Source organism: Rana temporaria, chromosome 1 (assembly GCF_905171775.1).
Source record: "Rana temporaria chromosome 1, aRanTem1.1, whole genome shotgun sequence".
In the NCBI taxonomy this organism is placed as follows: Eukaryota; Metazoa; Chordata; class Amphibia; order Anura; family Ranidae; genus Rana; species Rana temporaria.
Window position 1 is genome coordinate 641,409,884 of NC_053489.1, and position 16,696 is coordinate 641,426,579.

The 16,696-nt window shown below is 41.6% G+C and overlaps 3 gene segments (V, D, J or C); all 3 read right to left on the reverse strand.

Moving 5' to 3' along the window:
* Nucleotides 1-1,591: 1,591 nt before the first annotated feature.
* LOC120924494 lies at nt 1,592-2,328 on the reverse strand. The segment is given in 2 exon segments: nt 1,592-2,085; nt 2,183-2,328. Coding segments are annotated over 2 exon segments (372 nt in total).
* A 4,771-nt stretch (nt 2,329-7,099) lies between these two features.
* LOC120924486 lies at nt 7,100-7,759 on the reverse strand. The segment is given in 2 exon segments: nt 7,100-7,506; nt 7,608-7,759. Coding segments are annotated over 2 exon segments (441 nt in total).
* A 5,901-nt stretch (nt 7,760-13,660) lies between these two features.
* Nucleotides 13,661-14,552, reverse strand: LOC120924501. The segment is given in 2 exon segments: nt 13,661-14,263; nt 14,362-14,552. Coding segments are annotated over 2 exon segments (360 nt in total).
* Between the last annotated feature and the right edge of the window lie 2,144 nt (nt 14,553-16,696).

Below are 16,696 nucleotides of genomic sequence, written 5' to 3' on the forward strand. Positions count from 1 at the left end.
ATGCCGTTTGAGTGGTGACCATCCCTAAGAGAGTCTTTACATCTGACTACCCCGACATTGGGGAACAGGCGATTCTAGACCTATAATATAGATCTAGGGAATAGATACGGGACCCCTCTATTTTCACTAGCTGGTGGAGCCATAGAGAAGATACAGAAAGCACTTACAGCACTGGGATTTGGGTCTTAAAAACACAGTAGAGTTTTTTTTTTCTTATTAGAATATCACAGGTGAAGGCTTTGCTTTTTTCACACTTAAAAAGGAGACGCAGCGAGTGGATTATTTCACCGATTGAACACTGATAATACACGATTACCAAATAGTGTTTCTTGGACTTTTTAGGACTGGACAATTATTGTGTTTATTTAGGATCACTGGATAATATTGGATTTACCATGCTTAGGGGTATCAGTCTATTACTAACAAGTTTCACTTCTATTTACCTTTTTGATGTCTGTATAGTATTTATTCATTGTATACAATGGTATATACACTATCACAGCACTTTTCATTAATATTTGCCATTTTAGTGATTTCAGCAGCTTTTAGCTCAACACAGATTTACACTTTTTGTTTCCTCGCACTCTTTGGCAGCACACTGTTTTTTATTTTATACGATGTGTATTGATGTTGCTGCTATCAGAATACTTTTTACATTTTGGAATGGGACGCCTCAAAACTGTCCATAATTTTGGAGGTTGCCTTGAGATTGTCCATAATTTTGGAGGGTGCATTAACTTGAAAAAGGTTGAGAAACACTGCTTTAGACCTTCCAACCCAAGGATGCTGAGTGTGGGTGGCTCTATAATATATTCGTAAAAACTGTTATATATTGTTCATGTTTCTTCATGTAATGTAGAGTGCTTCTTTTACTTACCGTGCTCAGGTGCAGGTTCCAATTCTTTAACTATATTTCCCACAAACCCCTAAACCTCTGGATATGTCCTCTGTCTCACTATTTAGTGCTCAGAGAGATCGCACCTGATGAGACAAAAGTTACTGGGCGTGTGATCTGTCACCAGCTGTAGGGGCATCCATTGTTATTCCCATCATCCAGGCAGCTGGGTTGGAGAACAATAGCACACAGCTTAGAGAGAGGACCCAATCTAACTGTATCCAGAGTGCTGAGCCTGAAGTGGGGTGGTCCTGTGCCTTTCAGCCGTTCGCCTGTGTGTCCAGATTGTCTGCCACTTGCCTGTGGATCTGGTCCTGGGATCCCTCCAGCAGATCACCTAGACTGCAAGAGTCAGTCTGCCCCACTGCGAGAGACACCCTGTCATAAGGGAAGAGCAAGTATCCATTTGTGCTGTACTGCTTGTTTTATTATATTAGCCATCCCTCGCTGTATTCTGTATCTATTGGGTTTCTCATAGACTGTGATGTGCTGCCACCTAGTGACCAATTTAAGCATTGCTCCTAGTGGCTCCTGTGTTGTAACAGCTGCAATACTTGTTTCACACTGTTATGTAGATTATGCAAAGTACTTTGTAACAGAATTAGTGTGAAAAAAGAAAGTCATGCTTTGTGTTTATACATAAAGCTACATCATTTTATACAACTCTTACTGTACCTTATAATTTTTCACCCTACAAAACTCTCACCCAGATTATAAAACAAAATGACAGAACAGAAGAATACCTGAAAACCCATTTGGATGTCTGTTGGAGTGACAGACACAGACTATGGAGCCTTTTCTATACAAGATACATTGTTCATTGTAAGTAGAAGAAATAGAGGAAGGAGGTTTTTGTACGGCTCTGTATCACTGTGTGAGAGGCCAGTAGTTACCCTGCTGACAGGAATAAACTGCAATATCTTCTTCCTTTATGTCGCTGATTTTAAGAGTGAAATCTGTTTTATATCCAGATCCAGGTGAAGATCCACTGAACCTGGCTGGGACTCCAGAGTGAAGATTGCTTGTACCGTAGATAATCAGTGTTGGACGTTGTCCTGATTTCTGCTGGTACCAGTGTAACCTGTTGGTGTGGACACCAGAACTGCATTTACATGAGATGGTGACTGTCTGTCCTGGAGTTGCAGTGATCTCATTCGGAGTCTGTGTCAGTGTAATATCTGCCCAGGATCCTGAGGATGGGAAAGAAAATAATAATTCCTCTATACACAGCAAAATAATACGATTTTATCCACATTTCTATCATTTGTATTTTTATTGAAGTCTCACCCTGAATATAAAGCAGTATGAGAGGCAGCAGAACCCCCTGAGAAGCCATCTTGATGTCTCTGCACTGACACACACAGACTACTGAGATGTCACCTGTACAATGTCTCCTATATAACAGCTGCAATCATTAGGGGGGAACCCCCCGACATCACATATGGGGGACAGGAAACATGCAAATTATACAATGCAAATCATCTAGATTTCATATCTTACATCTCATGTGCCCACAGTGATGATACTGTATGTCTGTAATTCTATTCTCCGCGTCTGAATAATTTTGTTTATTTTTTTAATCGCCTTTATTACTTTTTATTAAAAAAAGAAAAAAGGTTAATTTATCTGACACAGGCTGAGCTGTAGCGAGTTGAGACCTCAGCCTTTATGCAGCATTAAAAATCAGGAGCTTTCCAAAGGATTATAATCAAGTAAATATGAATATTATATTTTGTTTAACCACTTCCAGACCGCTGTACGTCTTTATACGGCCTATCTTTAAAGATAGATATCTCTGTAACAGGAGCAGCTGCTGCCACAACCGAGGTATCTATCTTTAGTGTCAGCGGTCCGGTACACGATAACGGCGGTCTCCGCGGCGGATTCGCCGCGAGATCGCCGTTATCGGCGGCGGGAGAGGGCCCCCCCCTCCCGCCGCTCTCCCGCGCCCTCCGCCGCTTACCGGAGCCGTCGGTAGCGGCGGAGGAGATCGTGACCGTTCGGCAGCTGTGCGGGGACGAGACTGAAGGAAAAATCTCCTTCACCCGTCCCCATAGCTCTGCTGGGCGGAAGTGATGTCAAAACGTCAGTCCCGCCCAGCCTCTTAAAGAAACATTTTTTTTTTTGTCATTTGAAAAAATGACATTTTCAATTTTTTTTTTTTTTTTTTTGCATTTAAGCCTAAATATGAGATCTGAGGTCTTTTTGACCCCAGATCTCATATTTAAGAGGACCTGTCATGCTTTTTTCTATTACAAGGGATGTTTACATTCCTTGTAATAGGAAAAAAAATGATCATTTTATTTTTTATTTTTTTTCCAGTGTAAAAAATAATAAAATAAATAAAAATAAATAAGAAAAAAAATAAAAAAAATTTAAAGCGCCCCGTCCCGACGAGCTCGTGCGCAGAAGCGAACGCATACGCGAGTAGCGCCCGCATATGAAAACGGTGTTCAAACGACACAAGTGAGGTATCGCCGCGATCGTTAGAGTGAGAGCAATAATTATAGCCCTAGACCTACTCTGTAACTCAAAAAATGCAACCTATAAAAAAATTTTAAACATCGCCTTTCGAGATTTTTAAGGGTAAAAGTTTGACGCCATGCCACGAGGGGGCGCAATTTGTAAGCGTGACATGTTGGGTACCATTTTACTCGGCGTAACATTATCTTTCACAATATATAAAAAAATTGGGCCAAATTTATTGCTGTCTTATTTTTTAATTCAAAAAAGTGTTTTTTCTCCAAAAAAAAGTGCGCTTGTAGGACCGCTGCGCAAATATGGTGTGACAAAAAGTATTGCAATGATCGCCATTTTATTCTCTAGGGTATTAGAAAAAAATAAATATATAATGTTTGTGGGTTTTAAGTAATTTTCTAGCAAAAAAAACTGTTTTAGTCTTGTAAACACCGAATCTGAAAAACACCCAAAGTAGAGAAGTGGTTAAGTATATACAGTGTGAATATAACTTACTTATACATATACAAAAGAAATATACATTTTTCCCATTTACCACTTGCGGCCAGTAGGTGTCTTCCAACAAGCACAGACGCTTTTGTCTCATTGAACAGCTGCTGCTGTACAATAGACCTGAAAACTGTCTCCCAGAATGGACAAACATCCTCTCACTTTATGAAAATGAAAGTAGAATTATAGATTTTTTTTTTTAAATGTTTATCATTTAGCTTTTTTAGATACAGTGCTGAATTGTTAGAATCCCCTGCCAATTTCCTAGGTCCTTTTTCTAAAATGGTGCCCAAATCTGAGCCCATGATCTAGTAGTTGTCTTTCAAAGGAATTTGTTTAAAGGGATAAAACACAAGGAAATGTACACAAATCCCAGAGATTTATTAAAACAGAACTCCTGGAACAAAGCTTTGTTTTCAGTGTCTAGCTGTGTACAAATACATTATCTCTAAAGCCTCGTACACACCATCGGATTTCCATCAGACAAATCCGTGCGAAGGGCGTTGGCCGTGAACTTGTTCTGCATACAGACTGAAGAACTTTTTCAGTCAACATACACGAAACTACGTTGTTTTTCAGCTCTTTGCCGCCACCCTTTGGGCAACTTCTGCTAATGTTGTCTGATCGTTAGCATTGGTTCTGCGCATGCGTGTTTGTACTTTTGATTTTAGTCCGACGGACTTGTGTACACACAATGGGATAATCTGATGGAACACATTTGATGTCGGACAATTTAAGAGCATGGCCATCCAACATTTGTTGTCGGAAATTCCGACAACAATTGTCCGATGGAGCATACAGAGATGCTATTCTCATACAGTGAGGAGATCCTGTCATTTATCCTCTCTTTCCTCTCCCTTTGACCGCACAAAACCTCTTGTATTCTGTTTACTTAACATACTTAATGTTCATTATGCAAAGGAATCATCCCTTATTAAATGAGGTAAGAATTCACTTTGCAAAGAATATCTAATCATGTGCAAGGAAAATACATTAAAAAAACTGATATTTTATCCTGCACACATAACTGAAGGATTGAAATCAGCACGGCTCCACCTTATTCACTAAGCTAAGAGAAAATTCACTTTTTGCTAGGATAAGATTGGGTATTCAAAGTGGGGGAAGGGACAGACAGCGGCACTGCTCTGGTGTAGAATGTCAATGTATGGCTTTAAAACAATGTAAAAAGATCTTCTCACACAGGTAGATGTATCGGGAACCATTAAGGGCAAAGCTGTGTGCCGCTGTCAGTGCTCTGTCCCGAGCCACACAGGCAGCTGAAGAAGGTGAAAAGTTCCTTGAAGCGCATCCTGTTGTGACCGGGATCCTCTGGTGATGTCATTGGTGTGGTGGAACTTTTCGGCACTGGTGGTGGCTCAGCACCGAGGAAGAGCCGGCACACTCTCAGCGATCCGGATGCCAAGTTATGGACTGATCTCCTGTGTGGCTCGGGACAATGGTATATACACTATCACAGCACTTTTCATTCATATTTGCCATTTTATGTGAGGAACACACATCCAGTAATTGCAGCAGCTTTTAGCTCAACACAGATTTACACTTTTTGTTTCCTCGCACTCTTTGGCAGCACACTGTTTTTTATTTTATACGATGTGTATTGATGTTGCTACTACCAGAATAGATTTTACATTTTGGAATGGGACGCCTCAAGATTGTCCATAATTTGAAAGGGTGCATTAACTTGAATAAGGTTGAGAAACACTGCTTTAGACCAGCCAACCCAAGGATGCTGAGTGTGGGTTGCTCTATAATATATTCGTAAAAACTGTAATATATTGTTCATGTTTCTTCATGTAATGTAGAGTGCTTCTTTTAGTTACTGTGCTCAGGTGCAGGTTCCAATTCTTTAACTATTTTTCCCACAAACCCCTAAACCTCTGGATATTTCCTCTTTCTCACTATTTAGTGCTCAGAGAGATTGCACCTGATGAGACAAAAGTGACTGGGTGTGTGATCTGTCACCAGCTGTAGGGGCATCCATTGTAATTCCCATCATCCAGGCAGCTGGGTTGGAGAACAATAGCACACAGCTTAGAGAGAGGACCCAATCTAACTGTATCCAGAGTGCTGAGCCTGAAGTGGGGTGGTCCTGTGCCTTCAGCCGTTTGCCTGTGTGTCCAGATTGTCTGCCACTTGCCTGTGGATCTGGTCCTGGGAGCCCTCCAGCAGATCACCTAGACTGCAAGAGTCAGTCTGCCCCACTGCGAGAGAGACCCTGTCATAAGGGAAGAGCAAGTATTCATTTGTACTGTACTGCTTGTTTTATTATATTAGCCATCACTAGGTGGCAGCACATTACAGTCTATGTCGAAACCCAATAGATACAGAATACAGAATTCTGTATCTATTGGGTTTCTCATAGACTGTAATGTGCTGCCACCTAGTGACCAATTTAAGCATTGCTCCTAGTGGCTCCTGTGTTGTGACAGCTGCAATTCTTTTTCCGCACTGTTATGTAGATTATGCAAAGTACTTTGTAACAGAATGTTTCTATGTTCAATCATGCATGCTGTTACAGTGTAAAAAAAGAAAGTCATACTTAGTGTTCATACATAAAGCTACATCATTTTATACAACTCTTATGCCGCGTACACATGATCGTTTTTCGGCATGAAAAAAAACGACATTTTTCAGCATGTCAAAAAAAACGACGGTTTTCCTACTTCATCATTAAAAACGATGTTGCCCACACACCATCGATTTTGAAAAATGATGAACAAAGCGTGGTGACGGCACTCTGAAGGGGAAGTTCTATTCGCCTTTGGGCTGCTTTAGCTGATTCCGTGTTAGTAAAAGACGATTTGCGCTTTTTTGTCTGTTACAGCGTGATGAATGTGCTTTCATCCATTATGAATGGTAGTTTTACCAGAACGAGCGCTCCTGTCTCATAACTTGCTTCTGGGCATGCGCGGGTTTAAAACGTCGTTTTAGCCTACACACGATCATTTTTTACAACCTAAAAAATTACATTTTTTAAAACGACCTTAAAAAATTCAGCTCTTTTCGATTTTTTTTTTTACGTTTTCATAAGCCGAAAAACGATGTAAAGCCCACACACAATCATTTTAAATGACGTTTTTAAAAACGTCGTTTTTTTTTCATGCCGAAAAACGATCGTGTACCTTATACCCTATACCCTATAAAACTCTCACCCAAATTATAAAGCAAAATGACAGAACAGAAGAATACCTGAAAACCCATTTGGAAGTCTGTTGGAGTGACAGACACAGACTATGGAGCCTTTTCTATACAAGATACATTGTTCATTGTAAGTAGAAGAAAAAGAGGAAGGAGGTTTTTGTACGGCTCTGTATCACTGTGTGAGGAGGAATCATAACTCTGCTGACAGTAATAAACTGCAATATCTTCCTCCTTTATGTCGCTGATTTTAAGTGTATAATCTGTTCCAGATCCAGATCCACTGAACCTGGCTGGGACTCCAGACTGAAGATTGCTTGTACTATAGATAATCAGTGTTGGACGTTGTCCTGATTTCTGCTGGTACCAGTGTAAGTAGCTGGTGCTGACAACAGAACTGCATTTACATGAGATGGTGACTGTCTGTCCTGGAGTTGCAGTGATCTCATTCAGAGTCTGTGTCAGTGTAATCTGTGCCCAGGATCCTGAGAAAATAAGAACATGATTTTATATTTTATTCAGTTTTTTCCTGCAATGTTCTTCTCCCCCCCTTATCATTATATACATTACTATGAGAATCTCTCACCCTGAATATAAAGCAGTATGAGAGGCAGCAGAACCCCCTGAGAAGCCATCTTGATGTCTCTGCACTGACACACACAGACTACTGAGATGTCACCTGTACAATGTCTCCTATATAACAGCTGCAATCATTAGGGGGGAACCCCCCGACATCACATATGGGGGACAGGAAACATGCAAATTATACAATGCAAATCATCTAGATTTCCTGTCTTACACCTCATGTGCCCACAGTGATGATCACCAATGCATGAAAGAATGATGTTATGAGTGACTTTTGACTCTACTTCATGGTAGGTGTCATTGACCATTTGACATGCTTTATGCTCTGCTGAGCACCCCAAAAATAAGGAGGAAAACCTGAGAGCACAAGCAACCGAAAATGGTCAATGTTCTTCCCCAGGGTCTGGAGCCTTAGGGGTGTGTTTATAAAAAATATTGTGCATAGTAATTCATCCAATGAAAGTGCGTGTATTCTGTGGGCAAAAATAACAAATGTTATGACATGACACTATTTCTTGGGCTGGGTGGATGTTTTTCATTAACCAGTTCCTGACCACCCTATAGCAGATTTATTTCCACAGGGTGACCGTTCTGTGCAGAATCATGTGTATATATATGTGATTCTGCACTTCCACATAGGGGACATTTGCTCGCACTGTCAGCGCACCACTTTTGCTGTGATTAGTCACAGCAGAAGTAGATCAGCAAGTGCTGCCCAATGGATGCCCGCCGGCACCCGCTGATAGGCGAGGAGAGACACAGGAGAGAGCTCTGTGTATGTAAACAATGCAGAGCTCCATCCTGTCAGCGGGAATGTGGTGGATTTTGTTTGCCTGCAAAGCAGGAAATAAAATCCATCACATCTCTTAGTGAAAGCACCATACAACATACACACTGGTTAGGCACACATTTAACCCTGAATATGTAACCCCTTCCCAGCCAGTGTCATTAATGCAGTGACAGTGCATATTTTTAGCACTGATCACTGTCACTGGGTCACACAAAGTGCCAAAAGTGTCAGTTAGTGTCAGAATTCCACCGTAATATTACAATCCCACTATAAGTTGCTGATCACCACCATTACTAGTATAAAAAAAATCCAGCATATATTCCAAAGTTTGTAGACCCTTTGCTTTGCGCAAACCAATCAATAATTCACTTTACACTTATTGGGATTTTTTTTTACCAAAATATGTAGCAGAATACATTTTGACCTAAATTGATGTAAAAATTTGATTTAAAAAATATTTTTTTGTAATGTATGTTTTATAGCAGAAAGTAAAAAAATATTGTTTTTTTTTTTGTTTTATTTTGTTTTTTTTGCTAAATTGTCTGTCTTTTTTTGATTATAGCACAAATAAATAAAATATTTAGTGGTTATCAAATACCACTAAAAAAGAGCTCTATTTGTGGAAAAATATGACATAAATATAATTTATGTACAGCAATACATGACCGCGCAATTGTCAGTTAAAGTAACGCAGTTCTGTATAGCAAAAAAAGGTCTGGTCATGTAATGGGGAAAATCTTCTGGAGGTCAAGTGTTTCATTTTAAAATGGAAAATACTGCATTTGGCCACTAGATGGCCTTAAGTATCATATAAAAACGACTACAATTCTTAGTACCCTCTAGTGGCTAAATGTGGTACTTTCCATTTTAAATCAACAAAAAATGAATCTTTACACATCTGAGTTAATTTACCTCTTAATGACTCTCGGAAGTAGCTCTACAGTCTAATCAGTAGAACATTTCTGCAAAGGGCCATCTGATAATGTTTGTATTTCTCCCTACCACAATTTCACTGGCTATGTCCTGCTCTCTCTACCTTTAGGCAATAACTGAAACTCTGATGTAGGGAGGCCTACACCCCTCTGCCTAATAACTGAACTTTGACCTTCTCCATTAACTCATCCATACACAGTTATTACCTTTTCGTATCACTTCCCCCTCTCTTTTAGAGTGTAAGCTCCGACAAGCAAGGTTCCCTGATTCCTCTTGTATTACTATCATATTGTAATTGTACTGCCTGCCTTCCATTCTAATTGTACTGCCTGTCTTCCATTGTAATTGTACTGCATGCCTTCCATTGTAATTGTACTGCCTGCCTTCCATTGTAATTGTACTGCCTGCCTTCCATTGTAATTGTACTGCCTGCCTTCCATTGTAATTGTACTGCCTGCCTTCCATTGTAATTGTACTGCCTGCCTTCCATTGTAATTGTACTGCCTGCTTTCCATTGTAATTGTACTGCCTGCCTTCTATTTAGTAAAGTGCTGCACATACAGTATTGTTAATATGCATAATATTATTCATGCTCTCCTAACCCTCTTGTATTGTAACTGTACTGCCTCCCTTTATTTTGTTGGTTATATAAATAATACATAATAATGATAATAATTAACTCTTCTATCACTAACCTTGATCTTACTTCCGGCACCACAATTGTTCTGTTATTAACAGGATTTTCACTCTTACAATGTGACATAAATAAATCACCAATCAATACAATTATGTATTACACAATTAAAGATAAAGGGGGTTATTTACGAAAGGCAAATCCACTGAAAGTGCACTTGGAGGTGCAGTCACTGTAGATCTGAGGGGGTATTGCAAGAAAAATAAAACATTTAATTTTAGCTTGCACATGATTGGATAATAAAATCAGCAGAGCTTCCCCTCGGTTCAAATCTTCCCCTCAGATCTACAATGACTGCACTTCCAAGTGCACTTTCAGTGGATTTGCCTTTCGTAAATAACCCCCATTGTCCAAAACATCTTGTGTAAGCACCTTAATGTTATTGGTGTAGATTGAATAAAATCCAATAGAATTTTCCGTCGGAATTCCGATGAAGCTGACTTCCATCAGTCTTGCCTACACACTGTCAGACCAAATTCCGACCGTCCAAAACGCTGTGACGTAAAACACTACGACGAGCCGAGAAAAATGAAGTTCAATGCTGCCGAGCATGCTTCGACTTGATTCTGAGCATGCGTGGATTTTTCTCCAATGGAATTCCACACAGACGATCGGAATTTCCCATTGGATTTTTTTTACATTTAAAACATATTCCAATTTTTTTTCTCCGAAGGAAAAAAGTCAGATGGGGCCCACACACTATCAGAATTTCCGATGAAACAAGTCCATCGGATCCGATCATGTGTACGCGGCATTAGTTGGGGATCAGCAGCCGGGGAGAATATGTTGATATCAGTGAAGAACCTCGCAGCCATTGGACTGTTGGCGCATTGGTGAGTCTTCTTGCCTTTAGCTCTAATTTAGCCCAATTCCATTATCTCCATTCCCTGCGTCAATCTTCCATGAGCACAGGGCCATGTGATGTCTGAGCTCCCCCACTGCTCCATTCATCCACATAAGAGCAACAAAAGACAGATCAGTGAAAATTGCTCCAATCAGAGCTTACAAAAGGCTGAGCACTCCCTCCATGCACCCCAATTACTTATCACTAGGCAGCATTGCTGACATTTCCTCCGCTATACCTGGAGGTATCTGGAAATGTGTTTATTCCTGACCCTGACAGCTGAATGAACCTGTGGGGGGAAGCAAGGGAATACATGAGAAGGTGTTGTTACAGAGGAGGCATTACATTGAAGATGCTACTTTGCCCTGTGCAGGCAATCGTGGCTTTCACATCCACCCACTACTGTCTGCTGTCAATCAAAAGCAAGGTTGAGCTTATAAGGAACTATCTCTTGTCTGTCAGGCTCTATCCACCCAACAGGTGCTGCAGCCACGGGGACTAGTTCCCCATCAGGTCCACCTTCCCTGTGAGTTCATCATTTCCCCAAATATGGATAATGACATCACCACTATACCCGGCCCTTTGTTTTAATTCAGCATTGGCCCAGGAAATCTCCCGACTGACAACCGAACAGAGCCAGGGATAGAGTCCTGTGCGGGAAACTGTCATATTCATGGAGTCTTCCAGCACAGACACCCCCCACTCTGAGGACTGGCAAAGCTCTAAATTACCAGCAGCTTCCTAATCTACTAACTGGCAGTAATTGTTTAGGAATCTGTTCCAGCCATAGTGACAGGATCTTCAAGCGGCAGAACTACCTGCATTCGTCACACATGTCAGTAATATTACTAATTCTGGTGCAAATGTTTGTCTGAATATAAGGTGCAGTTATGTCTGAAGGGACCTTCTGCCAGAAAAGTGACATCATGCTTTATATAATCCCCAATCTGTGATCTCTATAATGAGGATGTTTGGGGATCTACAATCCAGTAATGTGACAGCTGAGGTAGATTGACCTCCTGCAGCACAGGGGGATCTCCAGAGGATCTTCATTTATGGAATTGCAAAGACAGCCAATAGCAGGACAGGGAATGAACTCTCCATCAGACGTGTGATATACTGCAGTCCCACTTCTTTTTAGATAAATGTATAAACTGTAAGGAGTGCATTAAACTGTTTGCCTTGGTTCACACTGGTGTGATTTGTCATGCGATTTGACAGTTCAAAGTCGCATGACAAGTCACACTCTTGGGTTTCAGGAGGCAGTACAGGAATCACTGCTTGTGGGCAGCAAGGTACCATGGGATATGTAGTCATAAGAAATTGAAAGTAAACAGGAGAAGAGAAGCTGCAAAGCATGCAGGGAATCCAGAATGGTCCTTGATGACGGCTTGTGGGAGAGTGAAATGCGCTGATGCAATTTCCGGTTTTGAGTCCAAACGACAATACTTCCGGTTGTCGGGGAGCACATGCTAGATACGGCGCTTCCTGTTGCATTCCCTTGCTAATCCAGTGAGGAAAACCGTGCAACATGTGCATGGAAGGTGCCGCCCCCTTGGACTTTACAGGCAGAGAATGAGAGTCATTTTGTAAAAAGCAACTATGCGCCAATTTTATTAGGTACAAAAGATTCCTTGGTAAAAGTGATAAACCGCACTAAATGCTACATACAACAAAGTATTGTATGAGACACTATAAAAACAATCGCTGGAAAAGTCCCCAGTGAAAAAGCGCTCGTGCTGTTGGAACAGTATTGAAGATCTCATACACAGTGCTGTGACTTGAAATATGGATGAAAGATTCTGTGCTCCTTAAGTGCTTACATAGGATGCCCCCCTAGTAGATGTGCACTCACCCTTGGGATTGGACCAACTATTGCTAGTTAGATCAGATGCGTGTGTGGGGCGACCCCTGTAGATATCCTCTGGACCGGTGGTTGGCTATAGTAGATAATCCTCATGTGGAAAGATATTATAGAAAAAGCCTCATTGTGCAGTACCATTTAAAAGACTTTATTCCAAAAGATTAAAAGAAAGTATGAGTGCCTGATATCCTGGAACAGCAGGTAAAAAGTCATCCGTGAAATCTGCCCAATCAGTACATGAAGCCGCTGGCGCGGTGAAGGCTTGATTTCCTGGTATTGGCGTCTGGGTGGAAGTGTGTCACGAGGTCGTGACTCAACCTCTATGCATTTTGGCCTATCAGATTGGCCGTCTTCAGGAAGTTGCATTTCCACCATTTTGGTTGAGGGCATAAATACCTTCAACCCAAATCACATGTTAAAACGTATCCAATAGCGTTGCTTTGCCTGCTATTTACTTGGGACTGCTCGCAATCTAATTACAAATGTGTTGGTTGGCAGTATAATATACGACAGGAAGATATAATTAAAAAATGGTAATAAAAAGTATAAAAATATTATAAAATGGTGAAAGAAATGATACAGGAACTCCCAGTGTAAGCAATGCATATATTTAAGCATTGTAAGAAAATGAGGAGCAATGATTGCAGCGGCACCTAGTGGTGAACATCTGAATCAATAATCCATCCATGCCAGCATGTTTAACAGCATGGAAGTCATCTGAGACATGAATAACATGCTCCCTATTTGGCAGTACATCATGTTGCCCCCTACTGGTCACACATTGTAACTATCCAAAACAGGCCGAAATGCATAGAGGTTGAGTCACGACGTCGTGACACACTTCCACCTAGACGTCCAAACCAGGAAATCGAGCCTTCACTGCGCCAGCGGCTTCATGTACTTATGCATAACACATTGTGACAGCATGCTTTTATGTTCGATCATACATCCCGTTACAGTGTGAAAATAGAAAGTCATGCTTAGTGTTCATACATAAATCTAGATCATGTTATACAACTTTTACTGTACCTTATACTTTCTCACCCTACAAAACTCTCACCCAGATTATAAAACAAAATGACAGAACAGAAGAATACCTGAAAACCCATTTGGATGTCTGTTGGAGTGACAGACACAGACTATGGAGCCTTTTCTATACAAGATACATTGTTCATTGTAAGTAGAAGAAATAGAGGAAGGAGGTTTTTGTACGGCTCTGTATCACTGTGTGAGAGGGAGGCTCTGAACCTGCTGACAGGAATAAACTGCAATATCTTCTTCCTTTATGTCACTGATTTTAAGAGTGAAATCTGTTCCAGATCCAGATCCACTGAACCTGGCTGGGACTCCAGAGTGAAGATTGCTTGTACCCCAGATAATCAGTGTTGGACTTTGTCCTGATTTCTGCTGGTACCAGTGTAAGTGGCTGGTGCTGATAGCAGCACTGCATTTACATGAGATGGTGACTGTCTGTCCTGGAGTTGCAGTGATCTCATTCGGAGTCTGTGTCAGTGTAATATCTGCCCAGGATCCTGAGAAAACAAGAACATGATTTTATATTTTATTCAGTTTTTTCCTGCAATGTTCTTCTTCCCCCTTATCATTATATACATTACTATGAGAATCTCACCCTGAATATAAAGCAGTATGAGAGGCAGCAGAACCCCCTGAGAAGCCATCTTGATGTCTCTGCACTGACACACACAGACTACTGAGATGTCACCTGTACAATGTCTCCTATATAACAGCTGCAATCATTAGGGGGGAACCCCCCGACATCACATATGGGGGACAGGAAACATGCAAATTATACAATGCAAATCATCTAGATTTCATGTCTTACATCTCATGTGCCCACAGTGATGATCACCAATGCATGAAAGAATGATGTTATGAGTGACTTTTGACTCTACTTCATGGTAGGTGTCATTGACCCAAAAGTAAGGGGGAAAAACTGAGAGCAGAAGCAACCGAAAATGGTCAATGTTCTTCCCCAGGGTCTGGAGCCTTAGGGGTGTGTTTATAAAAAATATTGTGTGTAGCGCCCCCTTACTTTCAGTATGGGCACTACGCTAAAGTTAGTGGGGAATTGGAGAGTTATTTTGCTCCCATTCGCAATTTGTTAAATTTGGGCTGCTGTCATTCCTGAACTGTCCTGTAGGTCAGTCTGCGCTCCTGGGGTGTCGATTCCACCCCTGGGCGACAGTTGGCGCTAGAGGGGTTCTGGCAGAGCCTCTTTTCCCCAGCAGCCAATTAGAGGAGTTTTCCCTCGCGGGACATGCTGGGGGAGAGTATATCTGTGGCAGACGCCATTTTCTGTGGTTCTTCTTTGCGGGTTCCAGGTGCGGCACCCACCTTTAGGGTGTGCGCATCCAACGAACCCTGGCGATATGCCTACCAGGCGGGGGTCGCACGCTACGCGGTGCTCCATGTTGCTGAAAGGGGCCCCAATGACTTTCTGGGTCCCCAGCTCTACTGAGGAGATCCCAGGCTGTATGCCGTTCAATGGGGGGTCGGCTTGAGGAGAACCCGGAGGCAGGTTGTCCAATAGGGCTTGAACAAACCATCGGTGATCTGGTGACCGGGACATTGACAGGTACAATTCAACTGTCACCCGGTGACCCTGACTTAATCTACTGGGAGGATTCGCTCAATTTGTTCAGCTTATCCAAGTATTAGACCTGTGGCAGAGGTCCCTAGAGCCAGGTCTGTGGCAGAGGCCTGTTCCTCCCAGCAACCTAAAGTGACGCTTCGGCTGCCAGGCTTGTGGCAGGAGTCTGTCCGGGGGCACTTCACCCACTCTGGCTGGAGTGGCCACAAACTGAAATTACTACTACTACTAAGAGAAGAATTGCTCGGTTCATATCCAGGCCTGATGATACTGCAGAGTTCTCTCTTCCTTCATCAACCTTATTGCTCTACCTCATGTTGATGTTGGCCATGTTGGGCCTGGAAATAAAGCATTTAAAAACCTTCATTTATTGACTGGACATTTGCGCACTACTCTACTCATCAACTGCACGATGTGCTTTGACCACGAAACGCGTCGGGAGGACTACACTGCCGCCCCATGTGTATACAAGCGCTTTTAATTCTCCAGCCAAATGTAAGTTTGATAGCTGCAAATAAATAATTTATATGTTTTAAAACGGGATCACGCAATGGGCCACTTTTCTTCTCTCATTTCTACATACCATTGACCTACTTTGAGACAACCAGCCTGGGGATCCTATTCTCAGTACAGCTCCCAGTTCCTTTCCATACACCAACCTTACAGAAGATATGATGATATGATGACCGGTTAATGTGCGATTGTGCCACGGATTGTGTATGACATCAAGTAATTTTTAAGCCTTATGTGACTTTCAGTGGCATATGTCATCTGAAGTCATCGTGCTCTGGTAAGCCTGCATTGCTTACGGTGGTGGGATTATCACGTATTGGAGAAGTCACGTATTTCATCCATTCACTTATTCACTTGTTTGACTGTTTGGGATGCATACAAACTTTTTCATTTTCAGCAGTTGATCATACTATCTTTGCCTTTTGTTATCAGCTAACAGGTGCAACAGAACACGTTGCATCGCGTGCTACCAGCACATCGCCTGTTCCTTTGGATAAGGGACTCATACATTATTTGATGCACATTTATTCACTATTGTTATGTGTTTTATGTTTTCACTTTTATTGGTATTTGATTTTTATAACTGATTGTCATTCAAGCGCTACACATTTATTTCTTTCATCAACTGCACCCCTAGACAACGGTAAGAGGTAACTTAAAATGCCGATCCCAAAACAAACCAGCGGCTCCTGAGGGGGTAGCGCTACATGTGCATAGTAATTCATCCAATTAAAGTGCATGCATTCTGTGGGCAAAAATAACAAATGTTATCACATGATACTATTTATTGGGCTGGAGGGATGTTTTTCATTAACCAGTTCCCGACCACCCTATAGCAGAT